This window comes from Schistocerca piceifrons, chromosome 11 (assembly GCF_021461385.2).
Source record: "Schistocerca piceifrons isolate TAMUIC-IGC-003096 chromosome 11, iqSchPice1.1, whole genome shotgun sequence".
Classification (NCBI taxonomy): domain Eukaryota; kingdom Metazoa; phylum Arthropoda; class Insecta; order Orthoptera; family Acrididae; genus Schistocerca; species Schistocerca piceifrons.
This window is the reverse complement of record NC_060148.1, coordinates 20,709,499-20,721,570: the sequence shown is the minus strand read 5'-3', so window position 1 is coordinate 20,721,570 and position 12,072 is coordinate 20,709,499. Positions and strand designations below refer to the sequence as shown.

At 35.6% G+C, this 12,072-nt stretch overlaps 1 protein-coding gene across 4 annotated transcripts in view; it reads left to right on the top strand.

The window, feature by feature from the left end:
• LOC124719997 (zinc finger protein 160-like) overlaps positions 1-12,072 on the top strand; it is a 90,095-nt gene that overhangs the window by 63,945 nt on the left and 14,078 nt on the right. For all 4 annotated transcript variants that reach the window (XM_047245225.1, XM_047245226.1, XM_047245227.1 and 1 more), the window contains exon 5: positions 9,173-9,210. In XM_047245225.1, the coding sequence (XP_047101181.1) occupies positions 9,173-9,210 (38 nt within the window). The remainder of the gene's footprint in view (positions 1-9,172; positions 9,211-12,072) is intronic.

Below are 12,072 nucleotides of genomic sequence, written 5' to 3'. Positions count from 1 at the left end.
AGAGTGTAAACTGGCTCAAAGACACTGAAGAAACCTTGATTAAGAAAAACACCAGAAACTTTTACAAAATGTTTTGAGAGATCTTAAAAGGTATTGGCCACCTACAGCGTGATACTGTGTACCTGATGAGTCACTTGAGACCAACATGAAAATAACAGTAATTTTAGCCAATTATTTTCACTCAGTTCTCAACTGTGTGCCTCTGAAAGACAATTAGATTTTGGAGGCAAAAAATTCTGATTAAAAATCATGTGTTGAGGAACGGAAGGAAATAATCAGTACTTCTCAAAATAACAAGTCATCTGCAGAAGACAGAAATTCATAGCAGAAGCATGGATATTGGGAGACAATAGTCTTGACACAAACAATGCACAGAACTATGTTAAACATTTGTGAAACTGAAAAAAAATTACTGAAGAGTGGAAATGTGCGAAAGTCATCCTCTTCATAGAGAACAATATAAAACCAGTCTGAATAATTACAGATAGTTTCACTGTGTCCTGTTATGTCCAAAATTTTTTAAAAAGCCCTGTGAAGTCAACGGGATGAACAAGTAGACTCATTAATATGAGAGTATAAGGCACGATTTTGTAAAGGGCAATCTTGTATAGAACAGATATGGGAACCAAAGACAATTTTGCGAAGATGGTGATTTGTAAATACTGTGGTAAATTCTGTCAAGTGTCAGAAAGGCTTATGATTTGATAGAAAAGACTTGATTCAGTACTTAAGAGGAATTCAAAATTGACAGGAAAACAGTGGCAGTTATGCAACAGACGTTAATGGGTACAATCCCAAACATTAAATTCATGGGAGAAATTTCAGAAGCATTTCAAATGCACAACAGTGTGCAGCCAGAGATCCATGCTCCCCTCCAATTTAAAATAATTCTGCAAAAAAATTATGAAGATACAGGAGAAGAAGATTATGGAATTCAGCTTGATTCAACAAGAGCAGAGAATCAACATGAGGTGTATAGCTTTTGTAGACAATTATTATTCTGAGAAACAGCAGAGAAGCCAGACTTCTCATTGAGAAACTTCATGAAACGTCACAGAAAACTGGTCTACAAATCATCTATGAGAACTCAATAATGGACAGGAAGGCTACAGATAATCTCTCCTTTATAACTCGATATGAGGAAGTGTCACAAGATACACACATTAAATATCCAGGAGAGATTATCCAAGCACCAAGACTTTTGTAATTTATTTATCCTGCTCTGATAAGGGCCATCAGGTTCTCTTTTGCATCCGACCAGGGTTTCAAACATACAGTACCTTCTTTACATCACAGTTACCCAAAAACAACAGTTTTAATATGGTAAATAGTATTACAATTATTTGTGTGTCTGAAGTGACAATGTAATACCTACTACGAACCAATCAAGTTCACACTGGCAGTACTGGTAGTACTGCAGCTCTTCCCACTGGTGGTGGTGGTGGTGGTGGTGGTGGTGGTGGTGGTGGTGGTAATGATAACAGTAGTAATGAAAACAATAAGAGCAGGCAAAGTATAAAAAGGATTTATAGATTTATAATACAGTTTTCTGATATCGTGAATTCTGTGGAAAGGAAATTTAAGAACTCTTCACCAGCCAAGAATTCTGGGAAAAGAGGAAGATCTGGGTGTAGCATAATTATATGCTCACAGGTCAGTTCAAGAGGTCAAAGACCAGTTCCAAAGCAGCCAAAACTGGTTACTTCAGGAAGTTTGTAGTCGACACACATAAGTCACTTGGTGTTGTTAATGGATGTAATCTCTATGCACATAATCCTCTTGCTTACCTTCTCCATTGTTGGAAGTGTGTAGCACATTGTGATGAATCAGAGCATGTGTGTGTGCGCACCTACTCCACCCAGTTGTTGGTTACATCTGTTGCGTCTTTGACAGATGTAGTCTTCTCAATTTACTGAACTTGTGAACATACTTGGTTTGAGCCACGTCACTGGCAGAAGTATCAGATGTATGTCCATGTCCTGAAATGTGACACAATTTGTCACAGTGAGGTGGCAGAGATTGGATATTTGAATGTGCAGTACGGAATTTAGTGCATTTGGTTACAAGGCTCGTGAAGATGCTGGATAGTAGCAACTTTAAGCTGGTGAGGCAGGGAGAACAAAGCATACCAAAGCGCACTGGTAGGGGAACAGGGTTCCTTGAAGTGAAAGGGGAGTTATCTCCACGAGGAGAGAGGTTTTATGACAAGGCCAGCAGGCTTTGCACTGGTCAGTGAGTGGACGACTGGAGACAGGAGGAGAAAGATCCTGAACAGAGCTAGAATAATCTGTGCACAACAATACCGAAAGCGAGATAAATGGAATAAAAGCAGTGTGTACTGTTACTGGTTCTAATGATGAGTAACCATAGTAATATGATGATAAATTGTTAATAAAAGTAGAAGTAAGACGGTAAATCGTCGACTGACTCAGATCTTTGTAAGGATAGTCAAGTAATAGTGAATCAATGAATTGTATTGTTATTGTTATTGTTATTGAGCAGAAAATTTGTACTAAAAGTAATACTAGACAAATAGATAATAGCAAGAGTGGAGACTGTTTTAGGTAAAATAGTAGTGAAATAAATTGTTTCTTTACAAAATAAAGATATGAAAGTAAATACACGAAATTAGAGGCAACAAGAGTTGACACATTTTTTAGCTTCTGAAGTTTAGACATTCCAGTTCAGCTGCATTGCAGACTGAGTGTTCCTATTTTAGGTTCTCGCCAATATCCTGCCATCATCTGTCCACAAGTTTTGTAGTTGAAATCTTGAAATCACACTGTTCAGTATCTTCAGTCTTTCAAAAAGTGAGATCCTCACTTACTATCAGACCAACTTCCAGAGTTTCTGGCTCAAAAGCATGTCAGCTCAAGTGGAGTCTATTGTAATGAAAAATCTTTGTCAATAAAAAACTACTACTGGAATAACTATTTGCTGCAGAAGTTATTGTGATTCACGGTCAAACAAAAATGACGGGTTGAGGAGCAGGAAAGAAAAATTCTCAGAAAAAAAATCAGGGCCAGTTTCCTGTGAATGAATTAGGATAAAGAGGCCCTTTAGAGAGATCTATATATAGATGGAAACAATAAGACACCTTTAGATGAGGAAGGAAAAATTCTGTGAATGTATCACAGGATGAACAACAGGCTCAGAAGGTAGATCTTTGAGGCAGCAAACACTAGAAGAAGCAGTTCAAAATGGATCATGGATCCAGAAGAAGATAATAAAGAAGTGAGACTCTCACAAGATCACATAATCAATCGAAAAAAGTCTAGAAAGACCGTGAAACATACACTAAAACAACATCACATGGAAAACAGAATAGGAAACAAATGTTCGGAAGACCATAGGAGAGACCATAGTGGACATAAAGAAATTGGGAACAATGTAGGAATAAGAAGAAAATGTCAAATTTAGACAGTATCTTTTAAAAGGTAACATGTGAAATAATAATAATAATAATAATAATAAAGAATAGGCCTCCGGTATGTTCTGCCAGTCGTAAAAGGCGACGAAAAGAACAAACCACTAATAGGGCTAACCCCCCTTTTGGTGTGATTAGTTGGTTCAGGACAGAACTAAAGAAGCCTCGGACAAGCGCCGTCACGGTCGGGGACGATGCTTGAACCCTACGCCCGCCCACAATGGTAACGACACTGCTAGACAACTGGAAAATGATTTAAATCCAAATAGAGGTGTTTTGCAGGATATGCTTCCTGCAACCACCCTAGAAGGAAAACAAAGACAGAGGGTGAGATGGTCAGATGAAGTTAATCGACACCTCATGTTCTGTTATTGCCAAGCAACAAACCTAGGAACCAACACAACTGGATACAGATCACAAGTATACACAACATTTATTACCAGATACCCAGAATTAAAATTTTTAACAGAACAACGACTAGCTGATCAGATCCGTGTAATAATAAAAAATAACAGGATACCCCAGTCAGAATTAGAAAACATCAAACAACAAGTACAATAAATACTGGAACAAAATAATGTGCAATCAGAAGAAGAAGAAAATACAGTAATGGACTCAAACATCCCAGAGCAAACAAACAAAGAACAACTCGCATCAATTAAACAATCAGAGGAAAACGAAATCTTAAGGAAGCCACCAGAACAAGCACAAATAGAACACGAAGTGACACAGATGTTAGATATAGAAAAAAAAATTCAGCTGACATATATAGAATACAAAGACACAAATACAGACATTAGACCATTCTTGCATAGACCGCCAAATAACCCACAAGTCGAAACAACAATAAAAACTATCAACACAATCATACACAACAAAATAAATGAAAAGACAACTATGGAAGAGTTACAACTACTGGTATATATAGGAGCACTCACTACACTAAATATACACACTAGGCAGAGATCAGAACCAACCAACACACGGAAGAAACCCACAAAACCAGCATGGCAACACAGGCTACAGATCAAAATAGAGAAACTGAGAAAAGACATCGGACAGCTAACACAATTTATAAGAAATGAAATCTCGGAAAAAAAACGAAAAAGGTTAGGTAAAATCTCACAACAAGAAGCGACAGAGCAATTAGATGAAAAGAAGCAGAAATTACAAGCATTCGCCAAATGACTTGGAAGATACAAAAAAAGTGAAAACAGAAGGAAACAAAACCAAACATTCAACACAAACCAAAAGAAATTTTACCAGACAATAGATAACACACACATTAAAATAAACAATCCACCAAACATACCAGACATGGAACACTTCTGGAGCAACATATGCTCAAACCCAGTACAACATAACAGGCATGCACGGTGGATACAAGTTGAAACACACACATAAAAGATGATACCACAAATGCCTGAAGTGATAATTTTGCAACATGAAGTCACCCAAGCAATTAATTCTACTCACAATTGGAAAGCCCCTGGAAACGATAAAATAGCAAATTTCTAGCTAAAGAAGTTCACCTCAACACATTCACATCTAACTAAATTATTTAACAGTTACATTGCAGACCCATACACATTCCCTGATACACTTACACAAGGAATAACTTATCTGAAACCTAAAGATCAAGCAGACACAGCGAACCCAGCTAAATATCACCCCATAACATGCCTACCAACAATATACAGAATATTAACTTCAGTCATTAAACAGAAATTAATGACACATACAACACAGAACAAAACTATAAATGAAGAACAAAAAGGCTGTTGCAAAGGAGCACGAGGATGTAAAGAGCAACTGATAATAGATGCAGAGGTGACATATCAAGCTAAAACTAAACAAAGGTCGCTACACTACGCATACATTGATTACCAAAAAGCTTTTGATAGTGTACCCCACTCATGGTTACTACAAATATTGGAAATATACAAAGTAGATCCTAAATTGATACAGTTCCTAAACATAGTAATGAAAAATTGGAAAACCACACTTAATATTCAAATAATATCACATCACAGCCAATACAGATTAAGCATGGACTATACCAAGGAGACTCATTAAGTCCTTTCTGGTTCTGCCTTGCTCTGAACCCACTATCAAACATGCTAAATAATACAAATTATGGATACAATATTACGGGAACATACCCACACAAAATCACACACTTTCTATACATGGATGGTCTAAAACTACTGGCAGCAACAAATCAACAGCTCAACCAATTAGCTCAACCAATTACTAAAGATAACAGAAGTATTCAGCAATGATATAAGTATGGCTTTTGGAACAGACAAATGTAAGAAAAATAGCATAGTCAAGGGAAAACACACTAAACAAGATGGTTACATATTGGATAACCACAGCGACTGCATAGAAGCCATGGAAAAAACAGATGCCTATAAATATCTAGGATACGGACAAAATATAGGAATAGATAATACAAATATTAAAGAAGAACTGAAAGAAAAATATAGACAAAGACTAACAAAAATACTGAAAACAGAATTAACAGCAAGAAACAAGACAAAAGCTATAAATACTTATGCTATACCAATATTGACCTGCTCATTTGGAGTAGTGAAATGGAGTAACACAGACCTAGAAGTACTCAATACACTTACACGATCACAATGCCACAAATATAGAATACATCACATACATTCAGCAACAGAAAGATTCACATTAAACAGAAAGGAAGGAGGAAGGGGATTTATCGACATGTTCCCACATACAAGTATGCACCACAAAATGTACTAGAGAACGATGAATACAAATTATACTGGAACAGAACCATTATAACAGATAAAACAACACCACATAACAAACCTGACATCATACTCACCAATAAAAAGAAGAAATTAACACAACTAATCGAAATATCCATACCCAATACAACAAATATACAAAAGAAAACAGGAGAAAAAATTGAAAAATTCATCCAACTGGCTGAGGAAGTCAAGGACATGTGGCATCAGGATAAAGTTGACATTATACCAATTATACTATCAACTACAGGAGTCACACCACACAATATCAACAAGCACATCAACACAATACAGCTACATCCAAACATATATATACAACTACACAAATCCGTAATTATTGATACATGGTCAATTACCCGAAAGTTCCTAAATGCAATATAACATATACCGTACAGTTAAAAGGAAGTGACGCTTGATCAAGGTCCGCGTCACGTCCCATTTTTAACCATACTTAACGTCTGAGAAAGTAAAGAAATAATAATAATAATAATAATAATAATAATAATAATAATAATAATAATAGTAGTAGTAGTAGTAGTAGTAGTAGTAGTAGTAGTAGTATTATTGTTATTAGTAGTAGTAGTAATGCAATCTGGAAACATCTCGCGTAAGTGTCAGTGTGAGGAAATTACCAATAGTCAAAGGAATCTCAGCTGGCTGCAGTGGCCGAGCTGTTCTAGGCGCTTCAGGCCGGAACCGAGTGACTGCTATGGTCACATGCTTCTGGCATGGCTGTGCGTGATGTCCTTAGGTTAGTTAGATTTAAATAGTTCTAAGTTCTAGGGGACTGATGATAAGTCGCGTAGTGATCACAGCCATTTGAACCAAAGGTACCTCATTGTCAGTAGGCTTTCGCAAAGTAATCTGCAGGAGCAGCTTCTTCTTTATAACATGTGATGTATCACATTCTGCACCCATCGAGATAATTTGATTTGTGGAACACAATGTGTGGATCATAAAACGAAGAATGAATGAACAACCTTCCCTGGCCAGGGTATAGGCTGTAGTGTGATTTCAACACTGAAAGAGAAATTAAATTTATGAAGAAAATACTAAAAATTATGAAATAAATTCAGCACATCAAGACAGAGCAAGATTACCATATTTTACTGAAAGGGAAGTGATGGCTGTGTAACCAGATCGTGTGGGTGTTCAGAAAAGATTCATCTTAATTCACAAGGCTATATCCTAGACACTAATAAAGATATAAATGTAGGATAAATGTTGCTTAGATGTATCACTATAAAGCTTTTATTTCCAAAAGAACCATCCAATTTATCGAGTGTACATATTCTATATGCAAGCAAGTATAATGGGGTACTTTTAAAAATGTGGTTTAGGTTCAATGTTTTCATTTACCTTTGATGAAAGTTCAGTATTCCCTCCACCAGACATGCAACAAATATTGAGGCAATAGACTTGTCCCATACTTACTGAAGTACATTTGGAGTTACTGTGATCAAAGTTGCTTCCTTAGCTATCCCCAAGTTGTAGGATGGTACAGGAAATTGATTCATGCTTTGACAAACCCTGACAAAAAAAATTACATACCGCGAGATCAGACAAACTTCAAGGTCAGCAAATGAATGTGAGATGTGTATGCCCCTTATGGCTGATTGTTCAGAAGTGCTCTTTCATGCAGGTGCCAGTGTGGTGATGCTCTATCCTGTTGAAAAATGATTTTTTTTCTGGATAGTTTCCTTTGCAATTATCTCCAAACCTTTTATTATTTCTATTTATATCAACATTTCATTTGTTGCAAAGTTCTTTACTGTACTGATCGTATTCCACATTAGTGTCACTAAAGTTTTGCTTCATTAAATTGCATAATTTGAATAACAAATCATGACCACTACCAAGAAATTGTTTGTTTCCTGTTGTAAAATATATTACACTTAACTTTGTTATTATTCATTACCAGTGCAGTTGTTGTTTTTGAACAAAAATTAGCTGTTTTACTTAGCTTAATTGAAGTTGCTGTCAGAGATTACTCAGTCTGCACTTTTAATGCACACTAGTTTGTTTAATCTGACATGTTTCACAAAATGTGATCTTCTCTGGGTTTGATGACTGAATTTCTGGGTTCTCCTTGCTGTTGAAGGTCTTCTCCTAGGCTCCAGTAACAGACTTGTTTGACTGCTATTATAGTTGTCCACATTCAGAGTGCTTCTTCATGTATATTCATTATATACTGGCTCTTTATAATCTGCCACCTGAATTTATCAGCAGCTGTATTAATCCCTCTGAAATGTATGAATGCATATTCATCCGTTTGAAGAGGACACTGTCCTCATGTTGACCATGTTCATTTCCTATTCATAATAATACAAGAAACTTTGTCATCTATATTCCTATAAAACACCACCACTTCATGTAATAATTCCTATTGCTTTTATGTCAAGCTGTACTCCTAAATTTCCTGTGTGAATGAAACTGATGTGACATTTAAAGATTTTGATATTCCATGCAGTGAGCTATTTCAAGAGAATGGAATAATATTCAATACTGCAGTTATGAAAAAATACATTTAATAGCATTTCAGATATAATTTGGATTCAGTTTTATCTTTACCTGTTTCATCAATAAAAATGGACCATTTTTTGCATTTTTCTCTGGTATTTTGCCCAACCCCATGTGCATGATAGGTGAATGATATTTCAGGACACTTTTATTTTTCAAGTATCAAGTAGGAAATTAGTATTCAAATGTATAAATTTTATTATAGTTATTTACACAGCTAAAGATAAAGTTCTGAAATGAAGTGTTGATTCTTCCTTTAGCTTTTACTTTATTTTTTACTTTTTACCTTTTCTTCAATTACTGCTACAGTTATGTAGTGTCTCTTTGTTAATACTTATTCCAAGTATTGTTTGGAACAATCAGATGTTAGTGGGTGATAATACAGTTTTATTTATTTACTGTTTCATCAATTTTAAATCACCAGTAATTCTTTGTAACATTTCAGGTGGCAGCCTCAATAAGAAACACATCTGATAGCACAAGGTATGTTTTTATTATTCACTGCACAATTTTTGGAGCAGTATAAATTTTTAGTTAGTCCATATGAAAGCAAAATAAACAATAACCCCTGGGGATCAAAATACTAGAAGTTGTTTATAAAAAGTTCTAGTTTTGGAGTTCAATTTTTTCTACATATTAACTATTTATAGTATACATTATATACACTATGTATGTACATTTATAACATTGGCTTGCAATAACGACACAAACAGCAAAGATGAAAACCAAAACACTTACATTAGATACTGTAGTGTAATTTGAAAAATTATACACTCAGATAATTTCCTTATGGAAAACATCCAGAATATTGTGCCGTCACAGGAAAAACAAAAATGCCTGGTTGCTTCAGGCCATCTCTAAAAACTTCAGTAAAAATAATGATCAATTCAAATGTTTCAGCAAATGTGTCAAAGGCATTTAACACTTAATGGTGGGTAGGCAGAATGGTCTTGTCCTCACATTCTTATGATGCATTTTGCACCTCAGACAGAAACTTTTATACATCAGTTTCAGGACTAACTGCAGGATTTGAAATGTCTTGCAAAATATTCCAGTCTTAGGTGAAGTGACTGTCTCCATCTAACTTGCAACATATCTCCAGGCATTTCCAAATCAGTTCTGCATGTGTTGTGGTGTAACTGATTCCCAATTTGTATTCCATCCAATGCAATCCAAATTGGCATTTCAATCTTGTTTTCAACTATGCAGATTGCACAAGTGGCTTGTGATACAATATCTTCATAGCAGCAGTAATGCCTTGATTCAAAGGCTGAAGGCAACTGAATGTATTTGGAGGTAAAAAGTTAACCTTTACCTTAGTTCTTATTAAAACAAAATAGCCATTTAAGATTAGCTGTCAATTGAAGCGTTCCAATAATGACAGTAAACGCAACGAAAAACATCAGTTTCACGTTCTTAAAACAAATTGGTTTCTCAGATTTACTGATCACCCAAGAATGTTGTTTATCTATGTCATATGAACTACAGACAAGTACATCATTAAACATTGTTTACTGCTGGCCCCACCATGACACATTTCATCTTTTATTTTGTGGTTTGACTTGGTGTAAGTTGTAAAGAAATCCTAATTTTGTCCGCATTGCAGATTTAAGATATAGCAAACTTTTTCTTTCACTTGGTCAAATTCGTGCAACCAGTCCTTGCCCCACCTTCATCAACTTTATTCATTTCACTGCCAATAACTGAGCATGAAATTATTCCACTGTTTTGGAACTTACACAATCGAGCCAACAAGCAAAAACACTGAAGTCTATTTTGAATGTCTAAAGTTTTTGCCATCTCATTTGTTGTTGACTGAATTATAGTTCCACTATAGGGACGTCGGAAGTGTACATATAGATGAACCATTGTAGAAGGAAAAGTTCTGCATCTTCAAACATAACACTGTGAAGTCACTTAGATTTGCTCCTGGAATCCAGTGCCGCAGAGTTAAGAACTTTTCATTTAGGTAGTGTGATTAATGTAGATTTGCTGAGTCTAATCTTTCTGCCTGTTGTGCTGTTGCTCAATACACCATGGTATGCTTCCTGCAGAATTTTTAGTTTTACTTCCTGGTCTAGGCTTTCTGCTTCCTATTGATGTGACTACACTTTTACTGCTTGGAACTGAATGTTACTAATACTGGTGCCATTTAAAGAACATAAAAGCACATCTCAACATAGAATTGCAGTTATTGAAGGAATCTAGTTTTTCACACTGTTGGTTTCATGATTGATTACATTGTTGATGATTGTTGAGCAATGTTATGCACAAAAGTCAGCCAGAGAAACATTAGGAAAAAAAACAGTTCGTAATTCATGCTGACTGAAATTTGTTTAACCAGTAAAACTTTGTATAATATCATGTACATCACTGCTGGACTTTTCTTTTGCTGGTGTTAACCAAGTGTTCACCTTAAGTGAGTTCACATTAAGCATCATGCTTGAAATATACAAGATTGTTTATTATTATCAATAAGAAGCAGTATGGTTGGTAACACATTCTATAAAACAGCTGGTTTGTGTTTCTGTTCCTTAATAAAAAGAGTGCAATTCTTTTATACAAAAAAGAGAAAGAAAGTGCAGGTGAAGTGTCAGCAGCTGTATAGTGCTAACTATTGTAATTGAATATGACATGGAAGTCACAGAAATTCAGCATTGTGGGTACAAACTAATGTAGAACAAGTAAGAGGAAAGGGTGAGTGGTTATAAATGCAAATACTGGAGTCAAGTCTTAGTTCTTTCAGATTAATGAATGGCATGGTGAACAGCTCTTTGAACACTGTGTCAAGGATGTGAATTGGGAAACCTAAGCTTGTTATATTGACAGTTTACAGACCACCATCATGATCTTAATTTTCATACAGCAGCTGTGGGCAGCCTTAGTAAGACCAAGTAGACTTGACTTGTAAGTAGTTATCTTTTGTGACTTTAATGTTGATTTTCTGTCAGAATCTAGAAATTAAGGACACCTGGAATTCCCAATGTCTGAATTTGCGAAATCTAACACAGTACAATTCCCCACAAGGACTTAATGGGCACACCACAAGCTTGGCTGATTTGGGAGCGAAACCGATAGTAAGTGATTTATCTGACCATGACAGTAAAATGAATATTGATCAGTTGTGGTCAGGTCATAGAAGGAAAGTCTTTTCATCACAGTAACTAGAGTGAAATTTCTTGATGAATGTTATCATTAGGTGTATAAGGCACACAGTGTGGTTGGACAATTAAACTTTGTGTTAGTTATTTTCCTAGTCTTCTTACTCTCTTAAAAACGATACTACTGAACGGAAGTAAGAGCAAGGGACGAATAACTTCTTGGACGTAAATACATTGTGTAAGG